Source organism: Rhinopithecus roxellana, chromosome 19 (genome assembly GCF_007565055.1).
Source record: "Rhinopithecus roxellana isolate Shanxi Qingling chromosome 19, ASM756505v1, whole genome shotgun sequence".
Classification (NCBI taxonomy): Eukaryota; Metazoa; Chordata; class Mammalia; order Primates; family Cercopithecidae; genus Rhinopithecus; species Rhinopithecus roxellana.
Window position 1 is genome coordinate 31,654,362 of NC_044567.1, and position 15,775 is coordinate 31,670,136.

The window sequence follows — 15,775 nt, forward strand, 5'->3', positions numbered from 1 at the left end:
GCCTGCCTCGGCCTCCCAAAGTGCTGGGATTACAGCCATGAGCCACTAGGCTGGGCCTGTTGTTGTTGATAAACTCTTAAAAGTGGTTTTGGTTTTATATTTGTCACTTGCGATCATAAAACTTAATTAGGGCTCACCGAATACTGAAGCATGATGTCCTCCAAAGTGACTTTTAGAAACTCTTTCAGGTTTCCCAGGGTGGGGGAGTAGGAGGGATGGGTGCCTTGTGGTTCAGAACGGTGGCTTTGAAGCAAGAGCTACCATTTGCCACAACAGCTGAGTGACTATGCGATGACCTTTCACCTCTCAGTTTCCTCATCTGTACAATGGGCACAATCATAGTTCCTATGTCATAGGGTTGTTATCCTAAGACAACACAGAACGGTGTCTAGCCCATAGTCAGTGCTCAGAAGTATAAAGCAGCCTCTTTCCCTGCCTCCCTTCCACACTCCCATCTCCCCTTCCAGAACAACTGAAACCAAAGCTATGCTGGGGGTCGGGGCAGCCAAGGCAGTGAAAGTGGGAGACAGGTCACATCTAGGGGGATTGATCACATTGGTGAATATAGTAAGGATCATGGGGCCAGGCTTCTCCCTGTTGGAGAAAGGAGCTACAAATATGGAACGGGAGGCCGGGCGCGGTGGCTCATGCCTGTAATCCCAGCACTTTGGGAGGTTGAGGCGGGAGGATTGGTTGAGCCCAGGAGTTCAAGACCAGACTGCGGCGGCCGGGCGCGGTGGCTCAAGCCTGTAATCCCAGCACTTTGGGAGGCCGAGACGGGCGGATCACGAGGTCAGGAGATGGAGACCATCCTGGCTAACACGGTGAAACCCCGTCTCTACTAAAAATACAAAAACTAGCCGGGCGAGGTGGCGGGCGCCTGTAGTCCCAGCTACTCCAGAGGCTGAGGCAGGAGAATGGCGTAAACCCGGGAGGCGGAGCTTGCAGTGAGCTGAGATCCGGCCACTGCACTCCAGTCCGGGTGACAGAGCGAGACTCCGCCTCAAAAAAAAAAAAAAAAAAAAAAAAAAAAAAAAGACCAGACTGGGTATCATGGTGAAATCCCCCTGGTACAAAAAATACAAAAATTAGCTGGGCATGATGGTGAGTGCTTGTAGTCCCAGCTACTTGGGCGAGACTACGTTTCAAAAAAAAAAAAAAATGGAAGAGGGGAAAACTGGGAGGGACCCCTTATGGAGGTGAGATGGAATTAGAGGTGCTATTGTGAGCCAAGGCCGGGGGCAGGGGTGTATTCCAATAAATATAGATGTGAGCGAATATCTGTGTACATGGAACATACATAAATGTGGGGGAAGTATGGACAGTACATGCACACAGGTCCTATCTCCTGCCACTGAGAGGGCCTGGGGACAGTGACACCCCAGCATCAATGAGGACTCCAGCACCCAAGTCATAACTTCTAAATTCTATTTTCCACTAACAGAAACAGGGCTCCTGGAGAAATGTCTGATTCTAAGACTGGGCAGTCCATGCCAGAAAGCAAGAAAGTCCTCAAAGAAGGATGGAGGTGCATCAGATGACACAAAAGCTGGTTTAAATGGGCCCTCATTGGCCAAACTGAGCATCAAAATACATAATGACAGTAACAGGTTATAACCCAGTGAATCACATGGAGAGCCTGAGTCTATGCAGATGTAAGAATATAAATAAACCGGCCGGGCGCAGTGGCTCAAGCCTGTAATCCCAGCACTTTGGGAGGCCGAGACGGGTGGATCACGAGGTCAGGAGTTCGAGACCATCCTGGCTAACACGGTGAAACCCCGTCTCTACTAAAAAATACAAAAAACTAGCCGGGCGAGGTGGCCAGTGCCTGTAGTCCCAGCTACTTGGGAGGCTGAGGCAGGAGAATGGCGTAAACCCGGGAGGCGGAGCTTGCAGTGAGCTGAGATCCGGCCACTGCACTCCAGCCCGGGCGACAGAGCGAGACTCCGTCTCAAAAAAAAAAAAAAAAAAAAAAAGAATATAAATAAACCAAGAGTTTAATGAGGAACCGACATTCACATCGCTCCAAAGTGGCTCCCTGTGTTTATCTCAGAGTGCAGGGTGGCCTGCACATTTGAAAATTAACCAATGTAATCTACCAAATTAATTAATGAAAAAGGAAAATACAGCCTTCTGAACAGACACAGAAAAGGATTTGACAAAACCCAATACCCTTTTATGATTAAAAAACAACAACCACCACCCAACAACGTTCAACAAACCGAGAATACAAGGGAACTTCCTTAACCCGATAAAGGGTATCTACAACACTCACAGCAAACATGGCGCCTTACAGTCAAAGACTGAATGCTTTTCCCATAAGATCAGGGCAAGACAAGAGGTCTGCTCTCACCACTTCTATTCAACATGGTGCTGGAGGTTCTAGCCAATGTAATCAGGCAAGAAAAAGAAAGAAAAGGTATCTGGATTGGAAAGGAAGAAGTTAACTGCCTTTTTTCTCAGATGACATGATTATCTTTGTGAAAAAGCCTATGGATTCTACAAACAAGCTAGTCTAACAAGTGAGGGACTTTAGCAATGTGGCAGAATATCAGGTGAGTATACAAAAACTAATTGTATTTCTACATGCTAGCAACATACAATTGGAAACCATTTATAATGGCATTAAAAATGTGAAATACTGGCCAGTAGTGATGGTTTACGCCTGTAATCCCAACACTTTGGAAAGCTGAGGCAGGCGGATCATTTGAAGTCAGGAGTTCAAGACCAGCCTGGCCAACATGGTGAAACCCCATCTCTACTAAAAATACCAAATTTTAGCCGGGTGTGATGGTGTGTGCCTGCAGTCCCAGCTACTCGGGAGGCTGAGGCAGGAGAATTCCTTGAACCTGAGAGGCAGAGGTTGCAGTGAGTCAAGATCATGCCACTGCACTCCAGCCTGGGTGACAGAGCGAGACTTCATCTCAAAAAAAAAAAAAAAAAAAAAAAAAATTCTGGAAATTGCCTTGCTCCATTTCCAAGGAATGCTCAGGCATCATTTAGGGTGTTGCCCAGGCTGGTATCGAACTCCTGGTCTCAAGTGATCCACCCGCCTTGGCCTCCCAAAGGGCTGGGATTATAGGCGTGCACCACCACGCCTGGCCCAATTTCCAGATGTTGAAGGTTGTGCCACAGCTGTTTGTGAGAAACACACACAGAAGCATTCGAAGGCTTTGGTGCATCAGATCCACAACTCACTCTCCAATGTTTAAGAAAATAAAAGATCCTTTTTACTGCACTTCATTTTTTTCTGTAACTTTGTGATTGTTTAAAGAAAACTGGGCCGGGCACGGTGGCTCATGCCTGTAATCCCAGCACTTTGGGAGGCCGAGGCGGGCGGATCACGAGGTCAGGCGATTAAGACCATCCTGGCTAACACGGTGAAACCCCGTCTCTACTAAAAATACAAAAAAATTGCTAAAAATACAAAAAAATTAGCCGGGCGTAGTGGCGGGCGCCTGTAATCCCAGCTGCTCGGGAGGCTGAGGCGGGAGAACGGCGTGAACCCAGGAGGCGGAGCTTGCAGTAAGCGTGCCACTGCACTCCAGCCTGGGCGACAGGGCGAGACTTCGTCTCAAAAAAAAAAAAAAAATTAATGAAAAAATATAAGAATGCAGCTATTGTCTCATTGTTATTATCTAGAACTGCACTATTCATTATGGCAGCTGCTGGCAACAGGTGGCTATTTAAATGGAAATTACAAACAGTTAAAAGCTCCATTCCCCAGCTTGCAAGTCACATTTGGAGAGCTCTCTGTAGCCACATGTGACTGATGGACCATATTGGACAATGCTGCTCTGGAAGCCTGGAAACATGGATGCCCTTAGGTGGATGGCGGCTATGGAGGCCTCCAGCCTTGGGCTTGGGAACACTGAAGCAGAGTCCAGGATCTCTCAGCATTTGACTGTGAATTCTGAGACCTAAGCTTGCTAAGAATTTTTTTTTTTTTTTTTTCAGACAAGGTCTCACCCTTGCCCAGGCCGGAGTGCAATGGTGCGATCTTGGCTCACTGCAGCCTCCGCCTCTCAGGTTCAAGCAATTCTCCCACCTCAGCCTTCTGAGTAGCTGGGATTATAGGTGTGCACCACCACACCTGGCTAATTTTTGCATATTTACTAGAGACAGGGTTTCACCAGGTTGGCCAGGCTGGTCTCGAACTCCTGACCTCAGGTGATCCACCCACCTTCGCCTCCCAAAGTGCTGGGATTACAGGCATGAGCCACTGCACCCAGCCCTGCTAAGAAATTTCTAACAGGGATTGCAGTTTGTATTTATAGTGTATCAAGCAATTCTCCTGGCCCCAGCCTCCTGAGTAGCTGGGATCACAGGTGCGCACTACCACACCCAGCTAATTTTTGTATTTTTAGTAGGGATGGGGTTTCACCATGTTGGTCAGGATGGTCTCAATCTCGTGACCTCGTGATCTGCCTGCCTCGGCCTCCCAAAGTGAAACATGATCTCCCAAAGTGAAACATGATCTCACCCTATGTGAGGGTTCCTCACATAGGGGGACAAACCCTGTAGGTTGTGAGACACTGGCACAAAACAGAAGTCAGGACTACTCACCAATCTGCCTACTGCTGGCCCAGAGGTGACCTGGCCCATTTGCTCCGACGGGCCTAAGACTCTCTGGGATGGCTCTGGGGAGGTGACCCTCCCTTCTCTGGATTCTGGTGGACCGGTGGCCTCTTGGTGGGAGCCTTCAAGACCAGCTTCCCCACTAGCACTATCATATGCCTCCTCTCCAGGCAGTTCCTGAGGACTGAAATATGGGTAAGTCATATCTGTAGCACTGATCTGCCCTTCAGCGGATGAAGCTTCTGAATAGTAATATTCCTCTTCACTTTCAGCATCTCCATAGGACACAGTCTCCTCTTCCACTGTGGTTTCCCCTTCCAAGGCAGCTTCCCCTTCTGTCTGGACCTCCCCCTCTTCAATTGCAGCTTCCGCTTGGGTTGTGACTTCTTCAGGATGCTCTGTGCTACCGACAGCTTCTTCACTTTTCTGGCCATCATCCTTCTCTGGTGGTGACGCCTGTAAAGGTGTGGCAGGAAAAAAAATCAAGAAACAAAGTATAAAGGACCTTGTGAGGTTTTATTCTTTATAGTGAAATTATACTAATGGGAAAACCGCATTTATACCCTTCTCAGCATCAGTAAGAGATCATGTTTCACTTCGGGAAAGATCACGAGGTCAGGAGATTGAGACCATCCTGACCAACATGGTGAAACCCCATCCCTACTAAAAATACAAAAATTAGCTGGGTGTGGTAGTGCGCACCTGTGATCCCAGCTACTCAGGAGGCTGGGGCCAGGAGAATTGCTTGAACTCAGAAGGCGGAGGTTGCAGTGAGCCGAGATTGTGCCATTGCACTTCAGCCTAGAGAGAGAGTGAGACTCTGTCTCAAAAAAAAAAAAAAAAAAAAAAAATCATGTTTCATGCTTCAATTTATCTGTTCTTTCTTAATTTTTTTTTGTGACAGGGTCTTACTCTGTTGCCCAGGCTGGAGTGCAGTGGTGTGATCTCGGCTCACTGCAACTTCCATCTCCTGGGTTCAAGCGATTCTCCTGCTTCAGCCGCCCGAGTAGCTGGGACTACAGGTGTGTACCACCATGCCCTGTTAATTTTCCCATTTTTAGTAGGGATGAGGTTTCATCATATTGACCAGGCTGGTCTTGAACTTATGGCCTCAAGCGATCCATCCGCCTCAGCCTCCCAAAGTGCTGGGACTACAGGCGTGAGCCACCATGCCCGGCCCTCTCTGCTTTTCATAATCATTTTTGCATCCTTCGTTACAGGAAATGAGTTCTGAAAAACTCAGGGCAACGCAAAGTTGGACATTCTTTGCATCCCTGACTAATCACTGACACTTTAGAATGGGGTAGGAAGAAAATGAATCTCTCTTCAACTGAACTGAGTTTGTTCCGGTGCAAGATAATGTCATCACACAATATACTTGATCAAGTCCAAATTCTCGTTATTTATTTATTTATTTATTTATTTTTAATTTAATTTTATTTATTTACTTTTTGAGACGGAGTCTCGCTCTGTTGCCAGGCTGAGTGCAGTGGCACAATCTTGGCTCACTTCAACCTCCATCTCCCAGGTTCAAGCCATTCTCCTGCCTCAGCCTCCTGAGTAGCTGGGATTACAGGCATGAACCACCACGCCCGGCTAATTTTTGTATTTTCAGTAGAGACAGGGTTTCACCAAGTTGGCCAGGATAGCCTCGATCTTTTGGCCTCGTGATCTGCCTGTCTCGGCCTCCCGAAGTGCTGGAATTACAGGCCCGGTCTATTTATTTATTTTTATTTAAAAATCCCAAAGTGTTGGGATTACAGGCGTGAGCCACCACGCCCGGCCTCTGATTCTCTTTAGTTCCTAGTAAATATAGCCCGGAATAACTTTCCATAGGGAATTTTACCATGTGGCTTTCATTATTCCCTTCCTTCTCTCCCTCAGAAGCCAATCCATCTTCCGGATGAGACCTGGTTTTAGAGAAATAATTGAACAGTTTCAAGCAACAGTTTTCTTGGCCCTTATCGCCTCCTGAATTCTGCATGTCTGTTTATTTACTTGTTACTTCTCTGCTCCCCCACCCCCAGGCTGTTGTCAGGACTTTGTACTGTTTGTCAGGAACCATAGCACTATATCATGCCTGTCAGGTGGCAGAGGTGCCACAAAAGCAAAGCTCCATGAATGAATGAAAAATATAATTATTAAAACATCGAAGGAACAGCAGGATTAGATCACCCCAGAAAAGTCACCTCAAATATAACTTGTGTCTGGGACAAAACTGGGGAAAAGAAATACAAAGTAGAGAAAGTAGTGCGATCAGAGTAAATGTTCTAGGGACTCTGAGTTTCTCCACGATTTATGTAGCACAAGAATGCCGTGGTGTATATATATAGACACACACACGTATATATATACACACACATGTATATATATACACACATACATATATTGCTTTTTTTAAAAAATTAAAGATTCAAGCTATTTTTATCTGTCAAAGGAATATAGATATGTTCGAGACAGACAGTGACAGTTCCTGTGATCTTCCCTTTCCTTCCCAAGATAATCATTGGTAACATTTAGGACTACATTCTTTCAACATTTTTCTATGCTTTAAACACACACCCTGAATTAGAGATCATAGTATACCTATCCTTTTACATTTATGCCTATCCTTTTATTAATAATACCTTTACTCTTTCCATGTCAGTACATACAGACCCACCTTAAAAAAAAGAAACAATACTGATGTGTCTAAGGTAAAAAGGCCAAAATCTTTCCAATCGTTTCTATCCTTTCAGAGTCCAAGCGAGCAGAGGCCAGGTGGCAGGGATCTTCACCCAGCCGCCCTCCCTGTGTGCGCTCAGTGCTTCCACCCAGGCTCCAGGACGGTGACCGCGGTCCATCGCGGGGCCGCCTAACCGCAGGGACCCCTCCCATCGCGGGTCACCCCCAAGCCTGTGACAGGGGATCTGTCCTTGCAGGAGGAAGGCACAGGGCCGGGCTGGTCTCCGGCCACAGCGAGTGGACCCGGCGCAAGGTCAGGGGCGGCATCCCACAGACCCGCGCCCTGCAGAGCCCTCTGCTCTTAGGAGGACTGCGCGCAGGGACCGCCACGCAGAGTGGTTGCCATGGTGACTGCAGAGCCAGCGGTCCCGGGTTTTAGAGGGAGTTGCGCGCTTGGAGTAGGGGAAAGAGAGAGGCTGAGGGACAAAGGGACAGTAGGGAAAAAGTGAGAAGGGTTGGCGGGGGACGGGGGGTGGGGGCTGAACGCAGTGGATGGGCAAAGCCAGCAAAATGGCGAGAGAAGGGATACAGGCGAGAGGAAGTGGGAGTGGCGACGAAGGGGCGAGGCAGGGGCCGACGTGGGGGCCACCTGGCGCGGTGACCGGAGAGCGCGGCCTGGCGGCTCCAAGACCCGCTGCCTCTTGGCCCGGCTTACCCGCCAGCCGCGCCGCCCGGTTCCGCCATCTCCCGTTGCTAGGTGACGCCGTCAACATCCGGCGAGGCCGGGACCACGCGCGCTGCGAGGGCGGGGGCCGCCGGGGGCGGCGCGGCCTTTGTGCCATCTCCACGCACGCAAAGACCCGCGCCATCTCGACGTGTCATCCCTTAGACTGTAATTAGAGCACAACCATGCATTTCCTTTATCGCTCTCTGCGCCCAGGTGCCCCCTCGGCCGCACTCAGTTTCTGTAAAGCGACAGCGGCGTCAGCGTGTGCCCAGCGGGCGGCTCAAGGTCCCGGAGGGACCTGCCGGGCTCCTGGGGACCCCAGAATGCTAAGCGCCCGGGAGTGGCAGGCGGGCTGGGGGCACCGGAGGCAGGGGACCCCGCGCATGGCGCGCGCTTTTCCATCTCCGGCCCTAGGGGGCTCCGGCGCCCCTCTCCAGGGGTCCTACGGAAACTCCTTGGGAAGCAGGGACGTCCCGGGGGCTTCCGGAGCGTGTCTTCCCTTCCTAGCCCCAAATAGGAGAAATCTCCCTGCAGAGGGCGGCAGCGGAGGACTTGCGCGCACGCGGAGCGTCCGAGGGGCCCTGCCTTTCCCTCGGGGACGCGGGGCTCGGGTCGGGGCACAGTCCCCGGGGCCGGGGCGCGGCGAGGCCTGAGGCAGGGCCAGCAGGGTACGAGAGGCTTGGGCCCGGGGCTGGACCAGAAGGCAGGCAGGGAGCCCGGCCGGGGCAGGCAGGGGCCGGGCCGGGGGCGGGCCTGGGGGCGGGCCGGGGGCCGGGCCTCCCTGCGCGTCCCCGCCCCGCCGCGCCTCACTGGCGGCGGCAGCGGCGGAGGCGACGGTGGCGGCTCTCCGAGCCGGCGCGAATCCGGCCCCCGCAGCGGGACCCGGGTGGGTATCGGGGCCCGGACGGGGCCGCAGGGGCGGGGTCAGAGGGGTCCACCGCGCACCGAGCAGCGCCCCCCTCGGCGGAGCTGGGGCGGGGACGCGCGGGGCGCGTGGGGCGCGTGGGCCTGCTGCCGCGGGACCGGGGAGGGGCCGGGGTCCGGTCGCCGTCCTCGGGGTGCAGGGCGCCAGCAGGAGCGGGAGCGTTGCGGGAGGACCTGGATCGCGCAGGGGCACCCGGGGACATTTCCCCGCGGCGAGTGAGGGCGCCCCGGGCTCGGAATGGGCCTAATTCGGGGAGACTGGTCCCCGCCTTTCTGGAGCCGTGGACCGGGGAACTTGCGGTCTTTGTCTGACTGGATTGGCGGAGCAGACGAATGGGAACTTGTGGGGTGCCGGCGCGCGCCCACACAGCCCCCAAAGTGTGCGTCCCCCCAGCGGCGCGCGCTCAGCTTTCCTGGCCTGTCGGGCTTGGTGGTCTGGGTTGTTTAAGATCCGCGTGTCGGGATACTCACTTCCGTTCCGCCTGGGCTCCCTTGTTCTTTCCTTTAAAAAAAAAAAAAGAAAAGAAAAGAAAAAGAAAGAAGGAACGAAAGGAAGGAAAGAAAAAACGGAAAGACAACTGAAGATTTCTAAACATAACCTAGGGGACCCTGCCGGAAGCCGCTGAATCCTGAAATCCTGTGATTCCCACACTCAGAAGCTGGTGTCGTATGTTGGCCACAAAGTAGTTCAGATTCGATTCAGAAATAGAAAATGAATAGAAAAGACATAACAAAAGTTAGTCTCGCCTTCATTATGGTAAAGTTTGTTTTACTGTCTGGGTCAAGTTCAAATGAGAAGCTGGGCTGATTGGCCAGCCTCTGCGACTTGATCCTAAAGATCTACTTTCTTTTCTACCAGAAGGCACCTAATTCTTTTATCTAGAATAAAAAGGTCTTAAAGATGCTCACGTGAGGCAGCATATTGCCAGCGGGTGGGCGCAAAGACTGGCGCCTGGGAATTCCATTCCAAATCTGTTACCGATTGATCAGAGCACTTTTTCAAATCTGTGCCTCAGTTTTAGAAAATTCTCATTAGAAACGTTAGCAGTAAAATTGGTGAATACTAAACACTTTTAAGAACCATGAAAGCTTTTGCAAATAAAGAATAAAGTGAGGAGTAACTTTTAGTATTAACTACAAAGTTCATTCATGGCTGTTGTTTGTATCCTGAGTATGGTTATTGTGCACATTTTTTTGTAAGTGGCATGTTTGTGGTGAGACTATGGCTAAAGAAAGTTTTCATGGCTGGGCACAGTGGCTCACACCTGTAATCCCAGCACTTTGGGAGGACAAGGTGGGCGGATCACCTGAGGTCAGGAGTTCGAGACCAGCCTGGCCAACATGGTGAAACCCCATCTCTACTAAAAATACAAAAATTAGCCTGGTGTGGTGGCGTGAGCCTGTAATCCCAGCTACTGGGGAGGCTGAGACAGGTGAATCGCTTGAACTCGGGAGGTGAAGTTGCAATGAGCCAAGATGTGCCACTGCGCCCCAGTGCAGGTGATAGAGCGAGGCTCCATCTCAAAAAAAAAAAAAAAAGTTTTTATCTGTGGAATTATTTAACACTCTAGCAATTTGGGTGATTGTGTTGGTAGTTCCTAATTATCATGTATGACTTCACTTAATCCACAAAACAAGCTCGTGAAGTCAGGACTGCAGTTATGCGCATTTACAGATGGGCACGCTGACGCTTAGAGAAGCAACTTCCTCAAGTTCATGCAGTTACCAGTGACAGAACTAGGCCTTAGGCCCAAGACGTTTCAGCTCCAGAAAACCGTTGTACCACTTTGCCCTCTGTCTTACAGAGGGTGCCCACCATTCATCTACAAACGTTCTGCCAAGTGGTTCATAACAGTGCAAGGAGGTGGGACTAATCTCATGTTACCACTAGCTGCCAATCTCGGTTCACTTCAGTCTGGAAAGCATCCCCCAGGCTTCAGGATAAAGGCACTGAATTTGCAGAACCTACCCACTGGTCTCTGCCCACAGTTTTGGGTAGTAAGATGCAGTGGTTAAGAACATGACGTAGAAAGATGGACTGCGGGCTTCAAATACAAATCCATGGTAGCTCACACCTATAATCCCTGTATTTTGGGAGAATCACTTGAGCCCAGAAGTTCAAGACCTTGTTGGGCAACCTAGAGAGACCCTATCTCTACAAAAAATGAACAAATTAGATGGGCATGCTGGTGGGCACCTATGGTCCCAGCTACTTGGGCGACCGGGGTGGGAGGATAGCTCGAGCCCAGGAGGTCAAGGCTGTAGTGAGCCATGATCAGCCTCTGCATTCTAGCCTGGGTGACAGAGTGAGACACTGCTGAAAAAAAAAAACACTAAAAAACTCAAACCACAACAAAAACCAAAACCACAACAACAAAACCCCCAACTCCTCTGGCACTTAGTTAATTCTTCAGTGCCTTAACTTCCCCATCTGTACTCTACCTACTTCAAAGACTTGGTGCAAGGATTACGGAAAGCATATTAAATTCCTGACACATAAGTTACCATTTAGGATGTGGTAAGTAATTTCAAATGGTAACATTTTAACATTGTTATTAATGATCATTATTTGGATTTTCCACATTTAACACAAAACATTTCGTTTTTGTGCTTTGACTCCTCGCTCCACTTTGTGCCATCCATCAGGTGGAAAGCGATTCTAGGCAGAGGTAGGATTCACTATTTTGTGCATATGTGTACTCTTATCTTTATAACTTGGCGGGGGGCTGGGTCCCTGCAGGATGCTATGGGGAGCAGAGCTAATCAGGTTGCCTGGCAACACCCCACCTCCTGTGAACATTTTAGCTCCCCTTCTTCCCTGGCTGAGGGATCCTGATTTTTGTCACAGGCCTGAATTCTCTTGTAAGAGTAGCTACTTCGTTTCATCCAGCGTTAAGCGGTGGGGGCGGGTGGCTCTGGGATGTGAAGGTGACGGCGGCCGAGGATGATTTTATGATCGAATTGTACATCATTTGTATTGCGTTTGAATTATATTGCTGTTAATGAGGCCAGTGCACAGGAGAGAGCGCAACTTTGCACCCTCCCCAAAAATACGGGACAATGATGTTGGAAGCCTTTTTCCATTCACATCGGCGGCGGTGTTTTTTATCCTGTTGGCTTTATTGGCATTTTTATCCTATCTGTCCTTTGAGCACCTGGTCTTGCATCTCTACTAAATCTGCTTTTATGAGCTGTCTGGTGGCATCTGATTTGAAATACGTTCTTTACTCTGTCTTCGGAACTTACATAACCATACTCAAAGGATGAGAGAAATCGGGCCACTGTAAGACTGAGTTCGATTTCTGCCTGTGGTGGCTTGTGTCACATGTATAACAGGAAGAAAAGAGAAAGAATCCAAATCCACTGTCCAGTCGGGACGGCCTGCCCTTCTGCTGCTGAGCCTTGGGCGGTGAGTCTGTGCAGGTGTTAGAGGGTAATACATGTGTCTGTCTGTATGGGCTGCAGACGCTGAGATGTGGCAGTGTTTTCTCCGTGGTCTTTCTGGATTGGTCACTATGAAGCCACCATACTGCGGGTGCCAAGCCCGCGTCCATGCTGGCTGGCACACTTCAGTTGTGGGCTGCTTTTTGCATGTTGAGTGAGAGCCTGAATTCAGTGGTCTGATACAGTTCATCTTCAACCTTCTAGAAGTGGGGGAAAGGGTGTACTTTACAGATGTCATTTGACAGCCTTTTGAGAGTTATTTTCTGTAACTTAAATGCTTTCTCGAGGCAAGATCAGTTGTGATGCTTTTGGGTGTTTTTAATATGTCCCCCCAATTGCAGTTTCGTTTGGTGAGGCATTCACTACTGCTTCACTCACAGATGCTGAGACGCTTTAGGCTCCATGTTTATAGGCACAGCATAGAAGTAGGGGGTACCTGAGCCAGACTCGGGGTGGTTTTTGATTTCCCGGCTGGGTCTGCATCTTCCCTTACCCTTTGGGTTTAGTCTTTCCTTGGTCCCAGAGTTTCTTCTCCCAGGCCTGACTTCCTTGACTCTTTGCGGGGGAAATGGGATTTTAAAATTTACTATCAAGGGTGTATATGGCAGATGGTCTCTCCTTGGAGGCACAGGCTTTGGGGTCTTCCAGGGAGTGGGTGCCAATCGGGGTGACCGCTGGACAGTTGCAAAAGGAGAGTCACAGCCACACAGGCCACCAGGTTTTCCCTCACCACCGTTTTGGTGATGGTCCTGCCCTGTTACAGCCTCTCAAGGGGCCTCTTGCCCTGTGGTCTAAGATCCCAGCACTGCAGTGAATGCCCTAAGCCCTAGTTCCTTCATTTTAAGTACGACCTGATGTCCCGTTCTCACTTCTGCATAGAGGCTCATCTTTGGGCCCCCTCCTTTCCGGGTGTATCCTGAATGTGGCTTCTGTGTGCAGCCAGTATCTTTATTTTCTGAGTTAATCCTGTAACTTGAAGTTCAGCACAGCTGCGAGAAGAAGTGGTGGCCCTGCACAGGATTATCCTCGTGATGAGACTGAAGGAGCTACCTTCCCCAGCCCTGCTGCCCAGGGACTAGGTCCTGATCCTGGCTGCCTACAGGATTCCATATCGCCCTTTGACCTGCAAAGCCAGGGGTTCCCAGAATGATGGGTAGGGCGCTTGCCTGGCTCTGGGCAGGTGGAGAGAGCTGGGGCCTCCTCCAAGGCATGCCAGCAGCAGATGTTTTGCAGTGGGGGGAGCGCGATCCTTGTTTGCGTGTGTCTGGCTCGTGTTTAATAAGGTGTCGCCATTTCCCTGTTCTTTGTTGCTTGGGCTTTGAGGGCAAAGCAGATGAACCAGTTTCTGCCGGCCATGTGGCAGGTGACTGGGTTCAGTGCATTTTGCTCCTGAGCAGTCTGGCAGTGACACGGCCACAGGAATAATCGGCTGTGGGCTGCATCCTGTGGCCCCTACACCCTGCCTGCCTCTGCCTCTGCCCCTGCCTGTCACTAGCAGGCATAGGCTGTATCCCTCCAGTGAGTGGGTACTGCCAGCTCCATGGGTTTCCAGGACCGGCTCTGTCCTGCTGACCGCTGCATCCTGACCCCTGACCCAAGGTGGCCCTGAGGCCAGTGCACGGCACAGAGTGAGCAAGAGAAGAGGCTGGGGTGATACCTCTCTCCTAGTGGCTTCAGGCTACCTCCAGGAGGAGACTTTTGCACCTCTGTTCTTTTTGTTTTCCTGTTTGGGAACTGGTGGAGCCCTTTAGGCCAGGACAGGAAACCAAGGCCTTAGATGGAGGCGGCCTCTGTGGGCAGGTCCTAGTCATGAACCTGCAGCCCTCCTGTGTCCATTCTCGCTGCCCTGACCGGGACGTTGGGGCCCAGGCATGCTTCTCTCGTGGGTTCTAGGCCTCGGTCCTCACCCTGCTGCTAAATGAGTAGTCACTCTGCGTGGAGGTTTCACCGTCAGTGGGTGAGCAGGTCAGAGGCTGTCCTGCGAGTTGGAAATCAGCTCCTTACAGTGTCCTCGGCTTGGTGTGGTTGGCAGAAGAACGGCCCCCAAAGATGCCCATGTCCTAGTCCAGGGAATTTGTAAATACGGCAGGTTATGTGGCCACGGATTCAAGTTGGGGATGGAATTAAGGTTGCTGCGCAGCTGACCTTGAAATGGGGGATGATCCTGGGTTATCTGGGTGGGCCTGATGCACTCGCAGGATCTGGCAGGAGAGTCAGGGTCAGAGAGATGAGGTATGAGAAGGACTTGACCAGCCACTGCTAACCTTGAAGATGCAGGAAGGGGTCGAGAGCAAGAAGTGGGGCTGACCTCTAGAAGCTGGAAAAGGCAAGAAAATGGACTCTCCCTTAGAGCCTCCAGGAGGAACCAGCCCTGCTGACACCCGATTTTAGCCCCGTGAGACCCATTCCAGATTTCAGACCTCCAGGACTGTAAGGTCATGCATTTGTGTTGTTGTAGCTGCTGAGTTTGTGTTATTTGTCACAGCTGCCGTAGGAAGCTCATACACGTGGAATGAGGGCTTTCAAAAGGAGACGAGGGGAGAATGTTGTGTCATTTCTTTATCTGAGTTTGCTCATTTCTGGTTTTCTGGTGACTTTGCCACTTTCTACATTGAGGAGGACTCTCTTTTCTAGGGTATAAGTCACCAAATCTTGGGCAATGAATTTTGGGTAGTAGGTGTCTTAACCTCATGCCCTGTAAATATTTGCTAGAGAAGACCCACCCCCACCACTCACACAGTGAGTCACAAAATCTTTGGCTGCTCCAGGCCAAGTTTTAGCGGCCAAGTGGCTCCTAGGGGACAGGAAGGGAACGTGTGTGGTTAACAGCAGGTCCGCAGCTGCGCCCTGTGTCAGCTCCAACCCAGCAGCCCGGCCAGTTCCCAACAGCACTGTGAAGAATAAATCTGGTGCCCCTCTCCTCCCCTGCCCTCCCCTCTCTCTTTGGGGCTTTGGGGGGTTTCCCACATCTTTACCTTGCAGGCAGCTCCCCCTACTCCAGTCACCTCAAAGCCCTCTCGTCCTGGAAACAGACTTCAGCTACCTTTATCACCAGTTTAACACCCCTGCCAGCTGCAGGTGCTGAGACTCCATGCTTCTCAAAGGTGCTCTAATTCTTAGAGAGTTGCAGGTTTCTGGGAAAGAATGACTCTCTGGTGGAGGAGTTTCTGCACAGCTTTTTGTTTTGTGAGCCTGTGTATTTTTGTTGAGGAACGGCTAAGTTGTTCTTTCCTTTCGATTTATACAATGGCCTATTTTTGCAGAAATCTGGCCCTACCTACTGATCATCAATGGCTTTGAGCAGCACAGAAATCCAACTGGTCAGCAGGATGTGGTGGCTCATGCATGTAATCCCAGCACTTTGGGAGGCTGAGGCGGGCGGATCACGAGGTCAGGAGATTGAAACCATCCTGGCCCACATGGTGAAACCCCATC

At 50.6% G+C, this 15,775-nt stretch overlaps 2 protein-coding genes across 9 annotated transcripts in view; one reads left to right on the forward strand and one right to left on the reverse strand.

Moving 5' to 3' along the window:
• CCDC40 (coiled-coil domain containing 40) overlaps window positions 1–8,020 on the reverse strand; it is a 66,875-nt gene extending 58,855 nt beyond the window's left edge. Inside the window, exons 1-3 of the mRNA XM_010379718.2 lie at window positions 7,961–8,020; window positions 6,428–6,491; window positions 4,570–5,037 (exon numbers count right to left, since the gene is read on the reverse strand). Of these exons, the coding sequence (XP_010378020.1) occupies window positions 4,570–5,037; window positions 6,428–6,491; window positions 7,961–7,989 (561 nt within the window). The 5' untranslated portion in view covers window positions 7,990–8,020. The remainder of the gene's footprint in view (window positions 1–4,569; window positions 5,038–6,427; window positions 6,492–7,960) is intronic.
• Window positions 8,021–8,779: 759 nt separating this feature from the next.
• Window positions 8,780–15,775, forward strand: part of TBC1D16 (TBC1 domain family member 16) — a 98,982-nt gene continuing 91,986 nt past the window's right edge. For 7 of the 8 annotated variants that reach the window (XR_004055103.1, XR_004055102.1, XM_030923785.1 and 4 more), the window contains exon 1: window positions 8,780–8,858. The gene's annotated coding sequence lies outside the window, so the exon portion shown is untranslated. The remainder of the gene's footprint in view (window positions 8,859–15,775) is intronic. The other variant, XM_030923788.1, reaches the window with a different exon arrangement.